The sequence below is a fragment of the Urtica dioica genome, chromosome 12 (genome assembly GCF_054948205.1).
Source record: "Urtica dioica subsp. dioica isolate 48M chromosome 12, U.dioica_male_clone48M_v1_H2, whole genome shotgun sequence".
Lineage (NCBI taxonomy): Eukaryota > Viridiplantae > Streptophyta > Magnoliopsida > Rosales > Urticaceae > Urtica > Urtica dioica.
The window spans coordinates 12,533,913-12,559,594 of NC_142767.1; the positions used below are offsets into that span (position 1 = coordinate 12,533,913).

At 34.1% G+C, this 25,682-nt stretch overlaps 4 protein-coding genes across 4 annotated transcripts; 2 read left to right on the plus strand and 2 right to left on the minus strand.

Annotated features, from left to right (window-relative positions):
- Window positions 1–207: 207 nt before the first annotated feature.
- On the minus strand, window positions 208–804 carry LOC149379195 (uncharacterized). The gene has a single exon (XM_089603970.1). The coding sequence runs from the start codon at window positions 802–804 to the stop codon at window positions 208–210; it is 597 nt and encodes a 198-aa protein (XP_089460096.1).
- Window positions 805–2,082: 1,278 nt separating this feature from the next.
- On the plus strand, window positions 2,083–6,572 carry LOC149379196 (glucan endo-1,3-beta-glucosidase-like). The gene is made up of 4 exons (XM_089602829.1): window positions 2,083–2,699; window positions 4,360–4,938; window positions 5,614–5,872; window positions 6,421–6,572. Exons 1-4 carry the CDS (start codon window positions 2,244–2,246, stop codon window positions 6,447–6,449), a joined length of 1,323 nt encoding a protein of 440 aa, XP_089458955.1. The 5' UTR covers window positions 2,083–2,243; the 3' UTR covers window positions 6,450–6,572.
- Window positions 6,573–18,427: 11,855 nt separating this feature from the next.
- LOC149379197 (uncharacterized) lies at window positions 18,428–19,608 on the plus strand. Its single transcript, XM_089602306.1, has one exon. The coding sequence runs from the start codon at window positions 18,664–18,666 to the stop codon at window positions 19,360–19,362; it is 699 nt and encodes a 232-aa protein (XP_089458432.1). The 5' UTR covers window positions 18,428–18,663; the 3' UTR covers window positions 19,363–19,608.
- Window positions 19,609–22,416: 2,808 nt separating this feature from the next.
- On the minus strand, window positions 22,417–25,079 carry LOC149379198 (eukaryotic translation initiation factor 2 subunit alpha homolog). Its single transcript, XM_089604223.1, has 7 exons — window positions 24,619–25,079; window positions 24,477–24,533; window positions 24,298–24,384; window positions 24,067–24,213; window positions 23,871–23,975; window positions 22,896–22,994; window positions 22,417–22,804 (listed from the first exon to the last, which is right to left on the minus strand). Exons 1-7 carry the CDS (start codon window positions 24,994–24,996, stop codon window positions 22,661–22,663), a joined length of 1,017 nt encoding a protein of 338 aa, XP_089460349.1. The 5' UTR covers window positions 24,997–25,079; the 3' UTR covers window positions 22,417–22,660.
- Window positions 25,080–25,682: the final 603 nt, after the last annotated feature.

Here is a 25,682-nt window from a genome sequence, read left to right on the forward strand (position 1 = left end):
ACGCATACAATAAATTTCTATTTAAAAAGGAACTATTGCGTTCAAGCCTTCCTTTATTTTTCAAGAAAAAAAATCCTTTATTTAGGTGTTCACTAAAAAAAATTAACTAATATATTAATCACATATTACTTATCATACCATAAGTATTTTTTTTTTTTAGAAGTAAGTATCTGTAAGTTAAAACTATTAAACATATAATTAATTAATTTAATCACAGTAATCAACAAATCCCAACCTTCTTCTTCTTCCTCGACTGAAATTGTTGTTGCTCCAATACCCAATCTCCGGATAAAGCTTCTCTCCGATTCTCGCCGGTTCCGATTTGCACCGAGTCAGAATCGCTTGCCCTAACCCTAGCCCTAAATCTACCTCCTCTGTTCTCTTCTCTTCTTCTTCTTCTTCTTTGATCGGAGCTTCGGATTCGTCGCCTTTCTCCTCCGAATCGACTCTCTCTTCAGCTTCGGCGATTCTCTCATCGCTCTGCTTCTCTTCCGAATCGTTGTTCATCGGCGATTCCCAGAATCGGCTCGCCAAGGAAGACGATCGGTACGGTGCGGAGCTACAGCGAGTCAAGATCAACGCGTTCTTCGGAATCGGATGAGAGTAAGACTCTTCTGAGAAATTCTTCGATTTTTCGTCATCTGAATCGTCTGTATCTTCTTCTTCTTCTTCGAATTTGGACTCATTCTTGTCGTTTTTATCGCCGATGTCGTTTTCGGTTCGACTGCTCTCTATCCGGCGAAATCCGAGCTGAAAAATGGAGCTCCATTTTCCGATTACCGGAAGCGAGAGCTTCGGAATCATTTGGCGGCAAAACAGAGCTTTCGGAATCCATCGACACCGACGAGAATCCACAGTCTCTACTTGATATGATATATATTTGTTGATTTTAGAGGCGTGTCTCAAATCAACAAATAGGGGCGAAACAATTAAAACAAGGGCAAAATCGTAACTCCCCTAATCGATCAAGCCACGTCAGCAAATTTCGTCTAAATAGACGATTAATTAGACAGAAGGACCAGACGTGATTTTCTCACATTCACCAAGTATCGATCCTGCAGTTTTTTTCGCCGAAGGACCAACTTGTTACACACGACATAGTTCAGGGACTAAAAATGTCATTAAATATATAAAAAAAAAAACAAAACAAAACAAAACAAAAAAAAAACAAACTAGAACAAAAGAACTATGCTAACCGCGTTTTGTAAAATATAAACGCGTCTGAAACACGTTCGTCCCTAAGTGGCAAACAGCCCAAAAAGCAAAACGAAGCATCCCCTTGCCATAGTAGAATGAAAAAAAAAAGGTCCAAAATTGCTGATGCAAAGGCAAAGATACATACGCAAATCACGCTCTCCGTTGGTCAAATCTATGAGGTGGTCCCATGAGTCTAACATTACATCATTTGAAAGAATTGTCAAATATGGTAGGCCCTCTAACATTATTCGTGTACCAACGGTCCAACACACAGCTGCAGTTTAAATAAGCTAATTCATTTTTTTATAAATATATATACAGACAACCTTAGTACTTCAAATATATGTATGAAACGGTGACGCTTTATCAAATAAATAGAAGTTATAATACGTAGAGACTATCAGATTAGCAATTAAAATTACTATCAGCACTTAAATTAGCAAAAGTACCCAGCTTGCAATTTTATTTTTGTTTTTGAGATGGTGTCCTTACAAATTTCCTTTGATTTAGGAATATTTCATGCGCAAGTTAATGATAACTAAAACAAAACAATCTTCTTACAGCTTGCCAAAATATAGGGATAAAATGAGATTCTAATATTAGCCTTTATTCTGTTAGTGTGCCAAAAAATAGACAACGAATAAACAATAGTTTTAGTTACATCACAAATGCTTATCCACAATAGATTTCCAAAACAACAAAAATAATTAATAAGAAAAATAAACAAATAAAAATTGCAACTTAATTTTTTAGGGGATAAAAATAATCCCTAAAACTAATGTCAAGCGCGTCGAAAACAGCATAAAAACTATATAAGTCGAAATCAAGTACTTAATTTTTTTTTTTTTAAGAAATGAAACCATCTAATTGTATAAAAAATGTAATAAGTGCAGAAGAATAATGTAACAATAGGAAGAAATGAAAACAACAAAACAATACCACTCACCAATGGTTTTCCAACCTTCTCTCTCTTCTTAACAGTAAAAATAAAAAAGACTATAAATATACCCACAAATCCTAAACCTCTCACAAGCAAAAAGAAAACAATGGCATATTCCAAGAGCACGGCAACGACGGTTGTGATATTATTACTATCATTCCTGGCCGGAGACGCGACGGCGGTGGGAGTGAACTACGGAATGCTGGCGAACAACCTGCCGCCGCCGCACCAGGTGGCGGAGTTTCTCCGGAGCAAGACGACGATCGACCGCGTGAAGCTCTTCGACGCCAATCCCGACGTTCTCCGGGCGTTCGCCGGGAGCGGTATCGCCGTGGCGGTGACGGTGGGCAACGGCGACATCGCCGGGCTCACCAACGGCCGAAACGCGCGGCGATGGGTGGCCCAGAACGTGAAGCCGTTTCACCCGGCGACGAGGATCAACTACATCTCCGTCGGCAACGAGGTCCTCCACTGGGGCGATAGGGTCATGATTGCCAATCTTGTCCCCGCCATGAGGTCCCTCCACCAGGCCCTCCTCCGAGAGGGCATCAGGGACATCAAGGTAATTTCACCCTCTCCACTGTCTCTTCTCCTCCGTCGTTTCATATGTGGAGTCGTATGAAATCATGAAATGCTGTTTCTTTTTTTCTTTTTTTAATTATTGTCATGAATCATGAGCATTTTGGCATGTGAGTTTTACTCTTTTTTTTTTTTTTATCTCCTGCTATTTATATTATTTTTTTTTAAGAAAAACAATAATTCATATCGAGATAAACGCTCTTGTTCAGAAACTGCTAGACCCTTGGAAAAAAAAAAAAAAAAAAAAAAATTATGAGAGATGAGACGTACGTAACTTTTTTGCAGGTGGCCTGGTTATTGAATAAACTGCTTCAAGCATTTTTTTTTTTGAATAACCAGCCTCCCTCGTCCTCACTCTCGTTCCCGGGGGGGAAGAGGAGTTGAGGATGGAGAACCAAACACTTCATTAAACCAGGAACAATCATTGTTCAAAATACTCCGCACAAGGGGCGGAGCTTCCCCGATCTTGAAAAAACCAAAAACTCTATCGTCTATGGCCCATTGGCAGATACTGTGCGACAGATTGTTATGGACTCTAGGAATCCAACCGAACTCGACAGAAATAAACCTATCTCGAATACTCAAAACCTCCTGATATAAAGGTAAAAACTTCCACGCTGGGCTTGCCTTGACCTCTCCTACACAGTCCATAACCGCCTTGCAGTCATTGATCACTAGCACCTCCTTAAGATTTCTGAAAATCGCTAGCCTCAGTGCAAGAAGAACCGCCATGAATTCAGCTTCCTCTGCAAGGCGGTTCTTCTTGCACTGAGGTTATTGAATAAACTGCTTCAAGCATTGATGATAGTAATGACTTATTTTTGGGATCCGACTCATAGCCTTTATTACATTATGTAATTTTTTTTAAAATAAATATCAAGTAAATTTATATCTACTAGATATTCGTTTGAAAGTTAAAAAATCTCCCGGTCGATCTGACCGATGTTAATACTTCGAGCATAAGCTATAAATGTTTTTTTTTTCAAACTCATATTCTGACATGGGGTGGCGTGATTGTTTAGCATCTCAAATTATTTGTCAAGCACTTTAAAGTATTAAATTTTAAAAGAAGTAGAAATAAAATATATTCTACGGTAGATAGGCTTAGCAATAGCATTGGGCCAATAGAGATATACGAAATAAATAAGAGAAAATGGTATTTAAAAAAAAATGAAGTGCAACATTTTCAATATTTTTGAAATAGTGACTATTTATATTCTTTCTAAATAATGTTCTTTTTTTAATTGTAAACACTAATTTTGAGATTATTTTCTTTCTAAATTTATAAATGATAATCAAAAGTAGATCAACCCTAAAATAGTAAACATTTAAAAAAAAAACCCCCATTAAGAAGCTATATTCCTTATAAAAACTTTAGACTGTATTTTTGTATCATATTCCATCTTCGTAACATAACATATAAGCTTGTTGGTAATTTTACCCCACTTTGAAATTCGTAACATAACGTATAAGCTTGTTGGTAATTTTACGCCACTTTGAAATTCGTAACACAACGTATAAGCTTGTCGGTAATTCTACGATCACCTTAAAATTGAAGTTTTTAAGTCGTGAGTTCAAATCCACTGACTGTCAGGGTCCTCTAAAAAAAAACTAATGATATTATGTTAATTCATTATATACAGGTTACAACCCCTCACTCTCTAGGCATACTCTCGGTGTCAGAGCCGCCGAGCCGTGGCCGGTTCCGACGGGGCTACGACAGAGCAATCTTTACCCCGATGCTAAAGTTTCTAGTCGAGACGAAATCGCCCTTCATGGTGAACCCTTACCCGTATTTCGGGTACTCCCCGAAGATGGAGAACTACGCGCTCTTCAAGCCCAATCGCGGAGTGTACGACCGCTTCACGCGCATCACGTACACCAACATGTTCGACGCGATGCTCGACGCCGTCTACTCCGCGGCCAAGTCCGTCGGTTACGGACACGTCGACATCGTCATCGGTGAAACCGGGTGGGCCTCCGCCTGCGAATACCCGGCTTGCTCAGTCCAAAAGGCCAAGGACTTCAACTCCAATTTGATACGCCACGTCAGCTCCGGGAAAGGAACCCCCTTGATGCCCAATAGGAAATTCGAGACCTACCTGTTTTCGCTCTTTAACGAGAATCTCAAGCCCGGCCCGACCGCCGAGCGGAATTGGGGCTTGTTTCAGCCCGATTTTACTCCCGTCTATGATTCCGGGGTCTTGCGCGCCGGAGTTCGGGTGAGTTCTTCTCTAAATTATGACACATGAGTAGCTATTATCTATAGACACTTTTTTTTTTTTTACCTTCTATAAAATTTGGTAGACATAGGAGTTGAATTTCAAATATTTATCACGTTACATGGATAGGTTTTTAATAAATGTCAAATTTTAACTAGAGAATTTTACACTGTTATATAGTTTACGGACTTGGGTCTCGTATTTGTTTACGTTGAGGTCGAGCCTTTAGATTGCATCAGGAGATAAAAAAAATATAAAAAAATAAAAAATTGTTGGAAGAACATCAGGAGATCATGCTCTCAAATTTTAACTAATGTTTGAATTTGACATTAATATACAGTTTATGGACTCGTGTCTAGTATTTGTTTATGTTGCAACATAGAAAGTTTGTATAACTGTACACACGTGATCTTTGTCGTGTCATGTTGAGATCTAGATCTCGAATCTAATGCACAGTTCTTTGTTTATTCATCAAAACGATGTCACGAAATTCAAACTTCATTACTTATTGCTAACAAAAAATAATGTAGGAGACACTGAACTCACACAGCTAACCGTATCTTGTCCTATTTATTATTAAACCATGCTAAGTCACGTGCAAACCATTTTCCCAACGTTCTATTTTTTTTTATTTTGTCTTATTAGATATTTGTGTATGTGTGTGTATATATATAGCCCGGTGGTGGTGGATTGGGTAAGAAATGGTGTGTTCCCAAGGCAGAAGCGAGCAACCAAGCATTGCAAGGCAACATTGACTATGTTTGTAGCAATGGCGTGGATTGTAAGCCCATTCAAGCTGGTGGGCCTTGTTTTGAGCCCAATGACGTCCGAGCCCACGCTGCTTACGTCATGAACTCTTTCTTTCAAGCCCAAGGTCGTCATGATTACAACTGTGATTTTGCCAAGACCGGTGTCATAACTTTCACTAATCCAAGTAAGTAATAGAACATTACAAATTTACGATACAAATAGTTTTAGTTTATTGTTATTAGAGAGTATAGACTAAAGGGGAAAAGAATTTTCGGGGTGGTCAAAAAATACAAAATTTTGAGCCACTAATCTGGAAATATAAAATTAGTGGCACTTTACAATAACTAGACGGATTTCCATGGTGGTTAAAATATTTTTTTTGGAGTTTGGACACCGATAAGAGTAAATAAGTAGCTGATTCCATATTATAGTGTTTAGTTACAAACATGTAATTAATAGTGACAAAATTGACACTTTCAGTTATTTTTTTGTAACTAAACACTTTTAGATAATTCTAATTCGAAAAAAAAAATAGTAATGTGGAGTAACCAACTTATTTACTCCTATTTGTGTAAAATTCTATATTTTTTTTTATCAAATAGAAATAAAAATCCTAAATAGGACTGAAACTTGATAAAGTTCTATGTAAAATTTAGGACCCTTCTGCTTTATTATTCTATTTCTTAGATTCCTTGCACGTTTAAATCATTATTATTTAATGTTATGTTACAGGCCATGGCTCATGTGTATATGCCTCTTGAAGCTCAAAGAGCTGCTTAACTTCACTGGGAGATTGTTATGACGTTTAACTTTTTTATTTTGTTTTTAATTATTTATTGGAACATCATTTGACTTTAAAATATAATTCGTGCGAAGTTTAGTAATGTTTTAATATTCTAAGTAGATTTTGTGGCGGTGGAGTTGTCTTGGAGTGATGGGTTAGGGAAAGACATTTATATAACAAAATTATATACTGCAAGTTACTTTTTGATAAAGGTAAAACTGTATGACAAAACTTTATGGTAAAACAATCTAATACGACTTTTTTTATATACTATTTTCTAATTCATACATTGTATACTTAACTGTATATGTTTGGATTCCAAATAAATTCTTTAAACTTAAATGAAGACAAATCCCTATTTCGGGAGATTGAACTCATGTATTCATGCAAAAGGAGATATATCATGTAAAAAGTAGTGTCACTGAAACGAGATGCTTCGGATGATCTAATACGACTTTATGTTATAGCTATTGTTAAAACGATTTTTTAGATAATATTTACATGTAGCGGTGTAAGGGCTTATCACGTGGGTCACGTTAGGTCGTCCAAATCATTTCTCGATGGCTTTGGGTTGTGACTTGATGGGTCGCTTCCTTCGGAACTGCTTGGACTAAGGGTAATTGGGAAAACACCCGAAATACCAAAGTCACGACGAGTTCGTATGAAAGACGCGGGTGGAGGATCGTTTTCGTCAGAACCGCTTGGACCACGGCTAATTGGGGTAAAAACCAGAAATGACAAACTCGCGGCGAATTCATAGGAAAGACGATTGAATAATGGTCGTCTCTCTTCATTTTCTTCTCTCGTCAAATGGATGGATCTTTGTTCTTCTTCACCTAAGAAAAACAAAGGAAAATAAACTATTGGGCACGACGGATTTTACCGTGACGCGTGCTCCAACGATTAACATTAGTTTGAGTGTAAATGCTAGGTGAGGGTCTTTGTTCTTTTCTCTTGAGTTTAGAAAGAGAGTAGTGATTGAGGCATAGATTTGCCTTGAGTGAGAATGACTAACCCCAAAAATGATAGTAAAACGAATGAGGGGTATTTATAGAGGTATAAGTGTGTTAGGTTATGGTTATGAACGTGTGGGACCCACTTGGTCGGAGATGTGGAGTCCGAGCGGAGAGGTCGTCCGATTTTGAGGATTTTGGAGGAGGGATGTTTTAGTTTTGGGAGTTACGGCGAAGACATCCTCCAATTTTGAGGGTTCTATAAGAAAGAGATTTCTAGTTTTAGGAGTTCTGGCGGAGGAGTCATCTGGTTTTGGGAGTTTTGGCGGAGGGATCCTCTAGTTTTTTAGGCTTTTGGTGGAGAACATTTGGTCTTGAGATTTTGGCGGAAGGATCTTCCGGTTTTAAGACCTTTGACGGGAGGATCATTTGGTCTTGGTATTTTGGCGGAAGGACGTACATGTTTTAGGACCTTTGGCAAGAGGATCATTTGTCTTGGTCTTTTGGCAAGACCTTTGGTGGGAAGATCTTTTGATCTTGATATTTTATGGAAAAGTCCTTCGGGTTTTAGGGCTTTTAACGAGAAGATCTTTTGGTTTTGAGACTTTTTTCAAATAGTTTCATGTTGTTTTTGCTTTTGAAATATCGTTTTTATCTCGTGAAAATGATAACATAACAACTATATTTAAAACTTGAGGAAGTACGAGAAGATTTGAGAGTGTTTTATTCAAAAGTATAAATGATATTGATTGATTAAGAGTTTTGTTCAGAACCGCTGTTTTTTTTTCCAGTTTCGAACGCCCAGATCTAAGTTTCAGTCTTATATAAAAGCTTTTAACATTTTTCCAAAGCGGTGTTTACATTATCCACTAGTTTAGGGTTGCATTGTGCTGTATATGTCCTCTCAATGAAATGATTAAAGGCGTATATGGTGATGCCTTTAGAAGCAAACAACTTTAATGAAAAGACTTTTCGGGTTGTCGAATAAGTTGAAGCTCCCTTATATCTCTCTGTCAATCCTGAGAACCAAACACAAACCACTCCTTTTTTTATTTTTCTTTTTTATTTTTCAAACAACTTTCACCAAAAAAACATATATATATATATATATATATATATATATATATATATGGGACCGAATGCAACTAAATTCTTATGCCCAGTTTTATTCCTTTTATTTATTAACTATTAAAAAAAAATCCATGGATATTAGGCAATGAAAGTTATTGATTATTTTTCTCACTATCTTTCCCCGAATTAAGAGATAAATCTAAGTTAATTCAAAATTCAAAAATTCTTAAATAGTCGACTGAGACTACTTCACTAACTTGAAAAGATCCAACTAACATTTTTTCGCCAATACTTATTGCTTAATTAATACCCCTTCTGTTGTATTAAATATCAAAATTCGGATGGCCATATGGTTTGGAGAACATCCTAATACGAGTTGTTCACCAATCAAGTGTCCCCACGAATAGAATCAGCTTAGCTAGCATAAAAAAAAAAAAAAAAAATAATAAATAAAAAATAAATAAAAAATAAAAAAAAAATAATAATAATAAAATAAAATAAAAAAAAACCCAAAGAAAAAACACACTAATACGAAATACCTTGTAAGTTTATTATTATTATTTTTTTTTAATAATAACTTAGCAATTTGTACATGCTTTGGAATATCTAATATCTACATGTGTGGATAACTAGGCAGGTCATGGACCAGTTGAAAATGCTGAAAATTTCCGAAAATAACATTTTTAAAAAGATAATTCCGAAAATACCTCTTTTTGAGAAACGCAATTTCGAAAAGAGAGATGATCTCAACTAGTAGCAACTTTAAAACTTTTGACCAAAATAAGTCAAACTATAAATTTAGACCCTTTTACTAATAAATGTAGATCTATATATCTACAATTGTTGTTATTTGTAAACTTATAGTCTACCGTTTCTGACAACAGTATACTTTTATTTTATTTTGGTCAAAAATATCAAAATTACTACTAATTGTGATCATTTTCCTTTCGAAATTGACTAAGTGTGCTTAAATCTCCATTTAATTGGTGTTATAAGCAAGAAGCTCATGGTCAAGTGAAAATTTCTGAAAATGACACTTCTTAAACAAAATATCGAAAATACCATTTTTTTTAAAAAGAAATTTCGCCGGCTCACTTTATATGGTTTTCGATCAAAGCGTTCAACTAAAAGCAATGAATTATATATTATCTTCGACATATATTTTTATACCACCTTAACAGTATTGCATGGATGAACCAATATTGGCTATGTTTGGTTCAGCTTATTAAGCTTGATTTTAGTTTTTTCCAAAAGTTAAATCATATTTAAGTGTTTGGTAAAATTGCTTTTTCTAAAAGCTAAAAAGTGTTTTTGAATATTTTAACTAAAAAACCAAAAGCTACAATTTGTAGCTTTTATACGTAGCTTTAGTTTTTGGTTTGTAATTTCTCTCTCTTAACTTTTTCTTTCTCTTACACTAACTTTTAATTCTAATTATCTTTATATGCTTTTATCAAATAATTTTTTTGACGTCACCAAAATTTATAATTTATTTTTTACATTCTATAGACACCCACTTTGATATATTTTTTTATATAACAAAATATATCTTATTATTATTATTAATTACATTTTATATAAATAATTATCACTTATAAATATTAATATATATTTTACCAAACACTAAATCAGCTTTTGTTAACAGCTACAGCTATTTTACAATAGTTTACCAAACACTCATCTGTTTTTTAAAACAGCAGTTTTTTCGTACAGCTATTTTAAAATCACTTTTTTAAAAAGCAAAGCTATGTCAAACACAGCCATTATGTATCTAATAGTTTGACAAGTGTTGTTGTTGTTGTTTCTTTTTTCTTTTTTTTTTTTTGCTAGAAAACAAGTGTTGAAGTTATTGCCTCTCTAATGGAGTATTGTTGATTATAAGCTAATTAATAAAGATTTTTCACACATACCACACGTTAACCACTTCAAATATTAAGCGTCGTATTCATTTTTCTTAAAAGTAATGAACTTCTTGCAAATATTCAAAACGCATAATCCTGGAGTATGGTTTTTATGTAATTCATATACATAGAAACGATCTAGAGCTAAACAACATACATTTTTTCTTCTTTTATTATTTGTGTTCTATATCATTTTGCCTTTCTTTCTTTTTATAATCTTTTAATTTAATACTAATATAAATTCTTTATATCTCAAATTGGTATATACCAATAACAGATGAGAGCTTTTAGTATTTCAACGAGAAAATATCCAAAATTCAAATAAAAAACAAAAGAAAGAATAGTTACTTTGCTATAGTTATATTTATTTGGAAAATATTTAATTAAGCCACCATAAAGACTAATGTAGAAAAACCACAGATAACAAACTTAAAAATAGCATAAAAATATAATAGTATAAAGTTTATTTCTTAATGTCTTTAAGATTAATGTATATAAAAACCACACATAGGCTGTCTTAAAAATAATACAAAAAATTGTAATGCTATGAATTCATTACTTACCATCTTTAACCATTTTAATTTGGAATGATTTCTTTCTAGTTTCAAAATAAAATATTTTTTTCTATATATTGTATTCTATATGGTGTTATACTTAATGAATTTTTAAAATAATTAAAGTTTGTCTAAAATTGATAAAATAACTAAAAACAATTACAAAAATGTGTAAATAATTAGTTTCGATAATTATTTTAACCGTGTGATTAATTTTTTGAAATTTATAAATTGCATGTATATAGCATCAAAAATGTTAATGATTCTGCCAAAAAAAAATTAAACGACGTAATTTTGATTATTGTGCTGAAACTTAAAATTTTGGCTATCTGGCTAATCGTTTGATTCAAAGGGCTATTTTATATAAATTTTCCTATAATATTTGAACAAATAGAAATGAGCATATATAAACAAAATATTTTATGTAAATTTTGCAAACAAAAACCTCATAAATTATAGACGAAAATATATGAAATAGACATGAAGTTGCCCTTGATTAAAATTAGAGTATAGCTATTCAACCATTGAAGAAATAGTCAACTCATTGCTTACGTATTTATAGTATAGCGCATTCATCTTACTTTGAATTAGACTTTTTTTTTATGTTTTAAATAATTGGATTTGTTAATGTATAGGGTTTAAATAAATTATATACCTAACTCTCTCAAAAGTATAATTTTATAATATTAATCTCATTCTGATGTTATATTCACCTTTTCACAAATTTCTACTTCAAAGAAACGTGTTAACATCCCTACTTCAACTAATAAGTAATGATCATGATGAGAGGAAACACATATCAATTTCTTGGTAATGTGAAATTTTCTTTTTACGAGTTCAGAAGATTGCGGTCCTTACTATATGTGGGGTTATAATTATAGCGTCGTTGATCACACTCCCCTACATAGGAAAAATAAAAATATCATGTATCTCTGTATGAAATATGAATTGAAAAGTTGCAAATACATAATTTTTTATTCGACATCGATCATAAATTATTGTCCTTCAATTTTAGATCTAAAAAAAAAAAAAACTGCTAATGTAAAATCACATTATAATATTGTGAACATGATGCATAAAAGTTATTTGAAATCGTTCAGAAAAGTATATATCAATTCGGATAATAAGAGACAATTAGATGAGTAACTCAATAATTCACTCTCTTTTTAAAAAGTAGTCAAAGTTTCATTTTATTAAAAAATAGTCTATCCAGCCGAAATAAATTAAATTAGCTGATTTAGTTAATTTAATTTATTTTGGCATGGTGAGCTATTATCTTAATAACATGAAACTTTGACTAGAAACTTAAAAGAAGTTAGAGGATTGGCTAGTTACAACAAATTACGCATGATTATTTAAAAATATTTAATAAAAATAAATCAACTGCATTTTATTTCAAAATTATCTCATTTCGTAGAATTACGTTTAACTCTATTTTTTTCCTCACTTTTCTCATTTCATTTGCCTCTCTCCTCATTAAATCAAAATCGATGTTAAGAAAACAGATCTCTCTCTCTCTCTCTCTCTCTCTCTCTCTCTCTCTCTCTCTCTCTCTCTCTCTTAACTTCTTCTCCATGCCGATTCTTCTTCTTCCCTATGATGAACAACTGTGCTTGGACATATATTAAAAATTTACTCATTAATGAATAAACATAGTGTAAACGGGATGTTAGTTCGCTGAATTTCACATTTTAAATTATTTTTTACAGATTTTAAATCATTAAAAAAAAACATGTCAAAAATTTGCAAAGAAAAATCTTAGATTCTTCGAAAATTCATTGACATCCAAAAATTTATTGACAAGTGTGTCAATAATTTTCGAAGAAATTTTAGATTCTTTGAATCTTTATTGACATCCAAAAATTGATGAACGATAAATCTTTAAAGAAACTCCTAGATTATTTGAAGATGAGAGTTATTGAAAAATATGTCAGTAAATTTTCATAGAAATTCCTAGATTATTTGAACATTTATTGACATCTAAAAAATTAATGACAAACATTTCAATAAATATTCAAGGACAAAAAAAAATTCTCAGTTTAAAAACTTATAAAAAAATCACTTTGAAGACATATTTATTACTTCACATACCACTTGATTTTGTATAAAAACATAATTTTTGCAGACCCTAAACCCTAAACATTATGAAGAAAATGAAGAATGAAATTAACATGAAGAACAATTAAATATGAAGCAGTAACTCAAACTTTTTCTCTTACTAGTCCAATGGTCGTGGTGACTCGTGAGGAGGAAGGACCAAACTTAGTTGTGAGAGAGAGAGAGGTGTTAGTAGAAAAATAGTAAATAAAAAAATTAAATAAATTATTAAAAAGTACTTGAGAATGTGCTTGATATGGAACAAACATTTTATTGTGTACGCTTAGTATTGCACATTTACGGATTATGAGTGATTGTAAATAAGTAGCCACTTAATAGAGGGTCTTTAAAATAATAGTTAAAGTTTGTGTTTTATCAAGCAATTAGCCAAAGAATTTTTAATGTACCTAAAATACCTTTCTGCAATTCACATATCTCTCACGTTGAATATACTCTTCCTCCTGCGATCAACCTAAAGTCTCCAAATTCTATTATGGAGATTTCACAACAAGAGGAAGTGAATTTGCGTTGGAGACGGAAGTTTGTGAGGCCATGGCCGGAGCTATAGAATGAGGCTTCTCCTCTGGCCAGGATACTTCTCCGATCTCTAGATTTGATTCAAGAGATTTAATGGCAAGCGAAATTGAGTTTGCATCGGAGACGGAGGCTTGAGAGGCCATGGTCGAAGATACAGAACGAGGCTTCTTCTCCGGAAGTGATGCTTCACCGATCTCCAGCTCCGATTCAGAAGGTTTTGTGAAGATCCGAGTTCTCCTTCGAAATTAGAATCGTTGAGATCGGTTGAATCAAAAGGTCGTGTGGCTCAATTCAAGCTAGAGAGAGATTGGAGGAGAGAGAGAGGGACAACCTAGCATCATCTAAGTCGGGTTCGCTTCTGCAAGTCCAGCTTGGCGATAGTTAATCGGATTGTTACGAACCTCTTTCGAAAATGATCTCGAACATCGGCGAATCTCGCGATTGCGCCGATCCGGCCGTTCGAAGGTTGCAAGTCCAGTTATGTGTATTAATTGTGATAGTTAATCAGATCAATTGTGAAGATTAATCCGATTAACTATGACAATCCTTCTCCGAAAACGATCTCGATCGACAAGTTTCGTGGTTGCGCCGATCCGACCGTTCGAAGGTCGCAACTCCAGTTCTACGTATTAACTATTACTTAATCCGATTAACTGTGAATGTTACAATTAATCGGATTAACTCCAGCGAAGATCACAAATTCGGGTTTCTCGGGGACGAAGAAGGACTCACCTTTGCCCTGGCGAGTCAGGTCGAGCTCGGCGTGAGTTCGAAGTAAGAGATTTGTGAAGCCTAAGGTTTCGAGCTTCCATACAATGGAGTAACCGAATCCAGCGACGTCGGAGTCAATCTCGATGTCGTTCAAGTCTTCGAAGGCCGAGAGTGATGATGTCAGAGCTCTAAGCCGCATATTTCAATTTGACAGAGTTGTTAGGGTTGAGGACGATGAACACATTGTTGTAAAATAGTATAATTAGTAAATTGTATTATTGAGTTTGAGTTTGGGCTGTTTACCCAATTAAACTCGTAGATGGCTAGCCTACCCTTAAATTAATGATGTATTAGTTATATAGGCAATTTAAATTGATGAATTTGTAAAATAGTTAATAATTATCTAATATTAATAAAATAGCCTAAGCTTAATCTTTTGAAAAAATTATAAAAAACAGTAATTTGAAACTATCTGATTAAAAAAATAATCAAAGTTCATATATTTAACAATATAACTACAATTACATCGTCAAATTTTGTTTACCACAGTCATTGAAATTTATGACAATTTATATACACAATTTATTTCATTCATAAAATTTAATCATCGGGTCAAAAACATTATTGAAACCTGATATTTGTACATTTTGACTATTTCATCAATTTGATACAAACTTTGGCTATTTTGTAAATCCATTCATTTTATTTGGCTATTTATATACACATGTAAATAATTTTTTTTTCCCAATGTCTATAAATGTATATACAGGGATAAATATATCATACACAAATATCTTTATTGATTAGGTCAAATTTTGATTATTTTTCTAAATATACAATTTAAAAATTTAGCTACTTATTACATATATATAAAATATGGACGCTCTACCTAATTATCTTTTTTGAAACTTAAAATTGTAAAATAACCAACGTTTTAGTAATATTTGATAATTAGCCAATCCGTCGTGCAATAAGACAAAATTACCTTTATTTTTTTCTCCTCATTCCCTGCCAAAAATATATTAAATGAAAACAAGTTATCTATACCTAAATACTCTCTCTCTCTCTCTCTCTCTCTCTCTCTCTCTCTCTCATATTATTACTCATGGCAGCGGTCAAAAACAACAACATCACAGTTAATGACCGGTAATAATTGTTAATAGGTTTTTAGTTCCAGAAACTTATTAACAGTTATTACCGACTATTAACTGAAGCATAAACTTATTAACAGTTATTATAGACTCTTAACTGCGCTTTTAATTTTTTTGACCTCTGTCTGTGACTAAAAATGTGACAAAAAAGGAGAGAGAGAGAGAGAGAGAGAGAGAGAGAGAGAGAGAGAGAGTAAATGTAAAAAAGAGAGAAAGCAAATGTGAAAAAGAAAGAGAGATAACTGAGCTTATAATAATTATGGATTTTGAATAATAAATTGAGGATTTTTAATTACGAAAAGAAATTCTAATTACCTAATTAATAAGAGCAATAATGGTATAAATGATGTGTCACGTCAGCCAGTTGGCTATTTGTTTAATGTTTTTCTAAACCTTGACTATGAGAAAATTTTCACGTTTGAAATGGTTTAGTTTGTGATAAAACTAAAAAAAGAATTGAGGAGGCATTTGTAGCTTGTTGGGCTTGAACTCACGACATTACTTTAGAGGTAGAATGAAATTACCGCTAGATCAAATTATGAGTTAAATTTAAATTATAACTATTTTACTATTCAATTTATTTTACATGGCTGTTTGTATATATTTTTTCCTTAAATTAATATCAAAACGTCTTGGTTTGTCTTTTGAAACTTATAGGGAACAACGTTTATTATTCTTTTATTGAGAATATTAGATAAATAAATACAAGGTTAATCCATTACAAACAATTGATTTTTTCTCATTTATTTTAATCTATCTAAGACTACAAGCATTAATTAAAATAATTTAGTTCTATATTTTAATTTAATAAATATAAGTTGAGGTCTAAAAACCGACCGAAAAAACTGAAAGTATCAGTGAAGTGCTCGGTATAGTTAAAGACTAGTCAGATAACACTTACAATGTCCACGTAAATATCAATAACCACTATGGTAACCCACAAACAATTATCAGAGCAATTACCTGACATGCGATGTGAGCGGTTACCAAATAATTGTCAGAGATGTAGGAACTGATCAACCCACGTCCAGACACGATCGCCATATATAAAAAGCACAAGAGCACAACAGGAGGGGAGCGATACACTCATTCGCATAATACAACAATGATGCACAACTCTACATCTTTATTATTTCACTTTTATATTGAATTTCCCTGTAATTTATAGTTCTTATTGAGATTTGTCTAACATAAGAATAATCCGGCTTTCATATTCAATATATCGTCTGAGTCTGTTCGGCGTATACTTGTGATCACCGAAATAATTGTTGTATCTATTTCTTGACATCAAAACATACCGTTTAAAACTTAAAAGCAAATGTAGTATGAAAGTTCTTATTTCTTATTTTCTTTGTTTTTTTTTTTTTTTGGTTTACACCTGATAATAAAAGTAATAAAAATGTATTTAAACACCGTTATGTGCATTTATTTGATAGTTTAGTTATTATGCGCTGATTTCTATCTCAGTCTCCTTCTATCTTTTAGACTTTAGAGTATATAAAAATATACAAAATAAAGTGTCTCTCAAATACGGCTTTTAGTTGAATTTCTCCGGAAATTTTATTCAAAAAGGCAATCAGATTAATAATTAAAGAACAATATTTTCTAAGAAAGTCAACCTAAGATTAAAAAAATTGATCATATTTGGCTTAATAAAACTTTTTAGAATATAAACATACTATTTATATAGTGATATGCGCCAGCGACGGCTGAATGCTGACACAAAATCTAGGCATTTAGAAGGAACGAAAGTTCCACTTCTATTCATTGGCTTTTTCGGGTCGGGATTGCAAGGAACAAATTCTATGTATATGGAATCGGAAATTTTCGTTCTTCAAATAGAAACTTCTGGTTGGAGATTAATCTGGGCTGTCGAATATTAATCCAACAACTTAGATGAATTTTGTAAAAAAAAAAAAAAAAGAAAAAAAGTAGAAGGAATTTCTTCATGATTTATTAGGCATTTTCGCATCCCGCATGGAACGAAACTTCCACTTCCAATGGAAATGCAAAGTGATGGAAGGAACCGAAACTTCCTTTTAGTTTCGATTTCGGTGTCCAGGTTTAGCTGACGCACTCACATAGGTGAGATCCACCTGATAGATGAGTCTTAAACATCTTTTTACATCAACGGTCAACTAATTGTTGAAGTTTATCATTTTTGTATAAGAATATATATATATATATATATATATATATATATATATATATAATATAATATTTTCAAAAATGGTTGGGAGCATATAATAACTTAATTTTCGATTTTATACACTTTTATACCAACTTTTTTTTTCGACGACAAAAGTAAATAACGTTACTTTTTAGTACCATCGTTGCTCTCAGTCCGTTAAAATGACACGTGGAGAGTTATTGGCGGCACCCACGCTGAAAAACAACCATGCTCCTTTTTTTTAACTTTTGATTTTTAATTAATTTTATTTTCTGATTTTATTACTTAATATTTCTTTTATTTTTTTATTTCTATTTCTTTTTACTCAATTTATTCGATTATGAAAGTCCACATGGCATTTAATGGATTAAAAGTAACGATGCTAAACACTAACGCTATGTATTTTTGCCGTCGAAAAAAAATTGTGGTATAAAATATATAAAATCGAAAAGTTAACGTATTTATGCCTTCAATAACCCCACACGGGTCATTTTAACGGACTGAGGGTAACGGTGGTACTAAAAAATAACGTTAAGTATTTTTGTTATCGAAAAAAAAGTTAGTGATATAAAAGTGTATAAAATAAAATTAAAATTAAAATATTTATGCCGCTAATAACTCCATTTAAAAATCATGAAAATAATTGTCACATTTCAATTTATACATAGAGGGTACATATGATATAATATAATGCTACAATAAAATATTAATAATTCAAATTATACAATTCTCCAACCAACCAAAAAGAAGGGAATAGAAAAACTCAACTATAGTGCTCGCTTACTTACTATATCCCCACCCATCATATCATTAATACTTCAAAAAAAAAAAAAAAATGTATACCTTTTTTTCTAATTAAAAAAAAAAATGTATCATCAATAACATCACTTCCATTTCATGATCTTTCCCTTCCTTTGTGACACTACCCCCCAAACAAAACCCACCTCTCTATATCACTACAACATCCAAAAAAAAGTTCGAACTACAAGAGCTTAACAATAACATCACTTTTCTCCACCGATCTCCCTCTTTTCCGGAAGAAAAAAATGGGCATGGAAGAGAAAGAGAGAGAACAGAACAAGAACGCGAAGAGCAAAAAGAGCAAAAGCAACAACAAGAAGCCAAAGCACCAACACCCAAACGACCAAGCGACGAAATCGACCACGACAGCCTCGGACCTGTCGTTCAAGAGGAGCTCCGATGTGAAAGGGCTGAGATTCGGCGGCCAGTTCGTGGTGAGATCCTTCACGATCCGGCGAGCCTCTCCGCCGGAGCTTCTGAGGCTTCTGTCGTTACCGGCGGCGAAACAGAGGCTGGCTTCGACGGCGGCGTTTCTGCCGACGAACTTCACGGTGCTGGCCCACCACGCGTGGCACACCCTGACATTGGGCCTCGGGACCACGAAGTCAAAGGTTGTCGTGTTCGTGTTCGAGTCCGAGCCCATGAAGGCCCAAGCCGATCGGGCCTGGCCCACCCAGCTGGCCCTCGGCGACGCCAATCGGAGGCTCCTCCGCGGCCTCGCTGGCACCGAAATGGCCAGGTTTAAGTTCCGAAAAGGGTGTCTCACATTCTACGTTTACGCCGTGAGGAAGGAGGGTAGTTTCGGGTTTTCGCACGCGGATGATCTCAAGACCGTTTTGCAGTCCGTTGTCGATTTGAAGGACTTTTTGGATCACACCGCTATGCTCGCTTTGCCTTCTCAGAGAAGTATCGGTTTCTCTGCCGCCACGGCCATGGCTCATTAATTTTGTTTTTTTCCTTTTCTTATTCGCTTTTTTTGTTATTAAAATTTGTTTATTTTTTCTTTGGTGGTTTGTTTATTTTCTGGGTAATTTTAGTTTTTGAATTATGAATAAGTAAACGATATTTTCTTTAACCTATTCTTCTTCTTCCATTTCTTCTTTTTGGCTGGTAAGGTGACTCCTGTAATGTGTACATTTTTTTATACAATGTAAATTATGTATTTTCTATTGAATATATTTCTACGCTGAGATTTGTATTTTAGGATATATGGCATGACTTTGGAGATTTTTTTCGTTAAGAGCTATTGTGGTGACATCAGTTTGAATTTATATAAACCCCTATTAAATATATAGATGGTAGAGTAGATGTGTTATATATATATTTCTGGGTATAAATTGATTATTAATGTTCCTTTGAATTCTTCATTCGTATGGTCAATGATAGATTTAGTATTATTTTTTTTCTATGTCATGGATCATGATCATGGACGGTTTTAGTTTGCACTTTGTTTTATTTATTCGGAATTCCTCTGACAATTTTCATCTATAGTGAATTGTTCCTGACTCTGTACTCCTGAAACAAATGCTCTCTGAAAATAAGTATATAGGTTTTACTAGAATCTGCAAATATTATTTATTTTCTTGAAAGAATAAAATAGTTAATTAGACTTTAGGCTAGAAAACTTTTAGGTTTATTTTCTAACCACCCAAAATTGCGTGAAGTTTAAGTAAGTGCTAGAGTACCTCAGAAAATAAAAATTAAAGCAAAAACTAAATTAAATAACATATGATGTCTCTGGCCAGATGTGGGTTTTGTTGAGAGAGAAGATATAATATAAATTTAGAGAATAAAAAATAAAGCTAAATATAAAAACTTTGGTAGGAGTAGGACTGATGGGCCAACTTCTCCAACCTTGCAACAAGCTTTTTGAGACTTTGAAAGAAAAAGTTGTGATGATTAAGGAACGAAAAAAAAAAGCCATATCATATAGTCTTTTTTTATTTTTCTTTTCTTTTTCTAATCTTCTTATATATTTCTTATGTGTTTCGTCGCTTTATCATCATGATGGTCTCTAAGAGCTCAGAAGAAAGGCCAATCAAAACCCTACTTTTTTTTCTTTCACATGAATCGTGGACATGCCTGTCTTCCTACTAATGCAACTTGAATAGTCTAGTCTTCTTTTTAGAAAGAGTGTGTGTGTGAACACTCATTTCTCCTTCTTCTTTTTTCTTATGTGTAACAACTTCGAGAGAGAGAGAGAGAGAGAGAGAGAGAGGGTTTTTGGTGGGGACAAATTCCCTTAACCATAGCCGATGCATTATTAGGGTCACATGCCATGCAAAACCTGAGAAATAGATATGTTCATGTTTTGCTTACGATCATGATTATATACGGGAAAAAATTTATGTCAAAGTGAATCTTATTACCAATTGTGGAAATAGATTTATGGCGTATACGTGGCTATTGTTGTCGGCGATCGGTAAATTTTTTATTTTTTTTTCTAAGCTCTCTCAACTTACGCTATAAATGGTGTATACTTTCGGAATGCTTAGGAACCAAAAACTCCCAACTACTAAGCTATTCTGCCATCGAGATAGTTAATGACCATTATTGTTAATGATTACAAAGATTATAACATATGCTTTTCATCATGGATTTGGTGCTTGCCCATATAGTCCTTTCTCGATTATTTATTTGTATTATTTTTTCATGTCATGGACGGTTGTTTGCAGCACTTGTTTATTTCTTCGGAGTACCCTGACAATTTTCATCTCTAGTGAATTGTGTCTGAATTGACTTCTACTCAGTGAGCCAAATTCTCTTTGAATGAGAAAATTCCCATTACAATAGCAAGAATTTGCGAATTTTTTTTCTTTATTTGTGAAAGGGTAACACAGTTTAGAGTAGAGAAAACAATTAGAAATAAAATAGTTTACCTTTTAGGTTTATTTTCTAACCACCAAAGATTGCGCGTGAGGTTTAAGTTCTAGACTACCTGAGAAAACAAAACAAAAAATTCAAAAAAAAAAAAAAAGAAAAAACGAAAAATTAAATAATATCTTTGGCAAGATGTGTAGTAATCCTACGTTAAATAAATTAGTGATAATTTTTTCTAGTATTCGTTTTTTACTTTATTGCAAAAATAACGTGCTTAAAGTTTTTAATGCGAACTACTGTTTGTTAAATGGTAAACAGCCATCTTGATGTTTACGGTTATTTTATTTATTTGATTACTGTTTTAGGCTCCATTTAACTATTGTTTATAATTTTATTTATAAAGAAAATAATTGTTAAGTGTTTGAAAAAAAAATACTATTTTTTAAAAGATTTAAAATAGCTGCTACTTTGAAAAATTGCCCCCCCTTAAAAATACCGTTTTCGTAATTTTTCCTAAATATGTAAGGTTTTATTACAAGAAAACACAATACTCGTATAAATTAAGAGATTATTGAAAAGTTGGTAGGACTTGGGGCCTAATATGATTGATGTGCCTAATGGACGAGATCTCCTTAGGCTTGTCGTCTTTGCTTAGTTGGAAAGAGGCTTTCAACTCCTCGTCACCTGAGAGAAGAAAACGAGTTAAAGAAGACGCACGGAGATTATCCTCCGACACACTCACCGGCGCTCAGCATTGTCAAGGTGAGGGGTCTCATATGGAGAACGAAAATAGGAGTGGTGGTGAGAAATAAGGATTTCGAGTCCAACAAATGCTTCTAACAGATTTTCTTCCACGAGAGAGGAAGTTACCTCAACCTAAGGTGAAGTACAGGGAGGAACCAAAAATACCAAGCTTAGTATACTGGTAGAGTCTATTATGAGTTATGACAAACTTTATTGCCCAACTATTACTTTGGTGAGCAATGAGTGGTTATCCATTTACAGCTTTGACCTAGTATACAGTCACACATGTCAACGTGTTATAATTGAATATAACCCGGTGGTTCATGATCTTGGTGTGTGGTGATCGACGGAAATAAGACATGGACAGAGACATTTTACTGTGGTATGTAGTCAAGGGAATACATACATTTTTTTCTTAAAGAGAAGGCCACCAATTAGTGAAGGGAATACCAACAAATAAAGCATCTAGTATGGTTATCAAAATACCACCAAAAAAAACCTAATGCATCGCAGTGCATCTCGACGAAAAAATTCCTCATCATTGGTTTTATACGACAGCTAATAGCAAAAACAAAAAAGTGAAAGCGAGAAATAATTAGGTGAAAGAAAAAGAAAAAGAAAAAAAAAAAAAAAAAAGGCTCAAAATTTGATCTGGACCGATATCTACAGGACAATCTTCTAAATTTGAAGTTTCTCGATATCAACGTCACCCATTCCAGTGTCTTCCTCTTCTTCGCTGTCCTCGTCTCCGCTAATCTCCTCGTTCTCCTGACCCATCTTGGTCATGTACTCATCGAACAACTTGTCGTCCCTCGAAGACAACTACACACCAAAAGAAATCAGGAATCGAAACGTAAGACTGTAATTCCTGAATTTAACAGAGAAGCAGCCAACTGAGGATTAAGACTCTTACCACTCTAGGAGCTTTCTTCACTGCAAGTTTGCCCTTTTTCTGTTCAATGGCTTCAGTGCAAGCTGTGATTGCATTGTGCAGAATGGTGATCCCTTGTTCCTAAACAACAACACATTAAAGACCAGTTAACAAAAAATAGAAAAGGACACTACTTTTGAGAAAGAAAAATAAGGGTATACAAAAATTAACCAAAAATCGGTTAAATCGACAACCGGACCGATCTGGAATCGGAATTTGGTGCCACATCATCAAACCAAAAATTCAGTTCGGTTAACCGATCTGGTTTATAAAATTGCATCGTTTATCGGTTTTGAATATCCGAAAATTTGGTTTTTTGTTATTTTTCCGATTAAAAAAAAAAACGGATAACCAGTTTTGAAACCGGATAACCAATTTTAAAACTTATTAACCAATTTTTTAATTTTTTATTTCTAAATTTGGTACAAAATTGTACGAAAATAAATTGGTTTGAACTAGATAACCCGTTTCAAAATTGGATAACCGCTTTTCAAATTGGATATCGGTTTTCATGATTCTGGGAATTTCGGTTTTGGACCAATTCGGTCCGGTTATTGTCCAAAAATTAGAAATCCGTAAAATTTGGTTCCGGTGCTTAAAACGGGCCAAAATCGAACCAAATCAGTTTCAGGCGTAAAGAGAAACTTTCTGGACTTCTGTGATTCAGAAACAAAAAAAAAAAACAAAAAAAAAAAGGAAAAACCACGGCACCAAGCATATTAATACCATCAATCCAAATTCCAGATCACATAATTCATTAGGAACTATAAACCCAGAAACGGCAACCAAACTTTGACAAGGTGATCTAGTACTAGGCAAGGCACTACTACTTGTAGAAAACAGAAATGCTGAAATTTCGGAGAGAGCCCATGTTCTCGTTTCTAGTCAATCAAAGCCATTTCACTACCTAACTAATCAGAGCACTTAGTGGAATTTGCAAGATAGAAACAAGCCAACCTTGTCTAGCGTCTGAGTAGTCAGAACGTAGTGCGGAGCGGCCACATACTTGATCTTGACAGGGCACTCCTCATTCCCAGCTGCTTCAGCTTTCCGCATCGAATCCTTTGGACCAAAACAAAGCCACGGAAAAAACAGAGAGTAAACACCTAGTACCAACTGAAATTCTCAATCTATAAGGGGAAAAAAAAAGAACCTGGATGTGAAGAACACCATCGAAAGCAAAACATGTCATCTCGATGTCGGCCTGGATCTTCGTAGGCTGAGGAGTCATTCTTCTCCTGATGTTCTTTATCAACGCGTCTTTGACTTCCTCCGATAATGCCGGAACAACTTTAGTCACCTGAAAAACTCTCAAATCACAATCACAAAGGAAAGCCTTTGATACTCGACTACATAAATGAAATGATGTACACAGAATTTTCACCTCCTCTCCGTCAGGACCAACTTCTTTCACTTCTCGAGTAAGCGTGCTCAGCACCGAATCAGGATCGTTCACAATCAGTTTGAAACCCTAGAAATGGCAAGGCAAGGCAAAGGGAAATAGAAATGAGGAATCTCAGGGCAATTTGTCAGTTGTCAAATTCAAATTTAAATGCTGTTTACCTCAACGGCATGGCCGTATTTCCGGTAGAGAGGCCAACCGACGTGGATGTAAAGATCCTGCGAAATTCAAATCCCTCAAATCGCGAAAGCAAGCAAGCAAGCAGTCAATAGGGCAAGCAATGAATCAGACAAAAGGAGGTACCTCGAGGTCGACGTTCTCGGTCTCAGCCACGTGGCGCATAATGGAGTGGACGAGCTTGCTCTTGTTGAATCGCTCCTCGCAGCCCTGGGCGTCCTCGGAGGACACGCGTCGCTTGCTGAGATCGATGTAGCCTTTGTCCTTGTCCACACGGAGGACCATCACCGGCTCGATTCGGCCGACCTTGATCAGGCTGCTCACGCTCCGGATTCGCCGCCGGGACAGCTCCGACAGCAACAGCATTCCCTCCACGTTGTTGTACTCCAGAAGCGACACGTACGCTCCCATCTCGGAAATGGTCTTCACCTCGATCATCACCATCGTGTCGACCTCCGGATAACGATTCTCGTACATCCGGCACTCTAGGCTCGGCGCCGCCATGGTTTTGATTGCGTTTCTGCTTTGGTTTTTCGCACCACAGAGAAAGAGTCCAGAGATTTAGGGTTTCAAGTCGGGTACTGTGACGAACGATATTATGGATAGAGAAATTTGATTAGCTACACTTGATAATACACTTAATGGAATAATAAGGCTTCGTAGTATCAAAGTTTCAAGAATAGACTTTCGAGACCAAAATGCCCTTAAATTGCTTTAAAATCATTGGCCGTCATCCACAGCAATTGTCGTTTTTTTTTTTTTTTTTTTTTTTTTTTTTTAAACTAACATTAATTTTAATAAAACAACATAATTTATAAAATCATTGAGAAATTATGATCATGGGCAATTATTTTCTAATAATTTTGGAATATTTTTAAGAGTTCATTTTGTAATTATCAAATTTCATAGCAAGTTTTGCATTATAATTTATTTATCGTTTCAGTGAATTATGGTTAAGACCTGATAGATTTGTGTAAAAGCAAGCATTGAATAAAATGTCCGGAACAATTTATCAAAATTAATATCAACACTTTTGTTGGTCATACTTAAATGCATAAGTCGATGAAGATATATCTAATATTATTCACAAACACAACAAAATCTAGATTCTAGGGTTATTCAAGATGAGAAAATATATATAACTAAAATGAGATTAAGATGAAAGTATATATTGATTGTTTATTCTTCAC

Excerpts from the sequence above, each read along its gene's own strand:
- LOC149379195 (XM_089603970.1), bottom strand. The coding sequence starts at position 804 with ATGATTCCGAAGCTCTCGCTTCCGGTAATCGGAAAATGGAGCTCCATT.
- LOC149379196 (XM_089602829.1), top strand. The coding sequence starts at position 2,244 with ATGGCATATTCCAAGAGCACGGCAACGACGGTTGTGATATTATTACTA. Across the intron at positions 2,700-4,359 it reads AGGGCATCAGGGACATCAAG|GTTACAACCCCTCACTCTCT; the intron begins GTAATTTCACCC and ends CATTATATACAG. Across the intron at positions 4,939-5,613 it reads TCTTGCGCGCCGGAGTTCGG|CCCGGTGGTGGTGGATTGGG; the intron begins GTGAGTTCTTCT and ends GTATATATATAG.
- LOC149379198 (XM_089604223.1), bottom strand. The coding sequence starts at position 24,996 with ATGGCGGCGCCGAGCCTAGAGTGCCGGATGTACGAGAATCGTTATCCG. Across the intron at positions 24,534-24,618 it reads CCGAGAACGTCGACCTCGAG|GATCTTTACATCCACGTCGG; the intron begins GTACCTCCTTTT and ends TGAATTTCGCAG. Across the intron at positions 24,214-24,297 it reads TTGGTCCTGACGGAGAGGAG|GTGACTAAAGTTGTTCCGGC; the intron begins GTGAAAATTCTG and ends AGAGTTTTTCAG.
- LOC149379197 (XM_089602306.1), top strand. The coding sequence starts at position 18,664 with ATGGGCATGGAAGAGAAAGAGAGAGAACAGAACAAGAACGCGAAGAGC.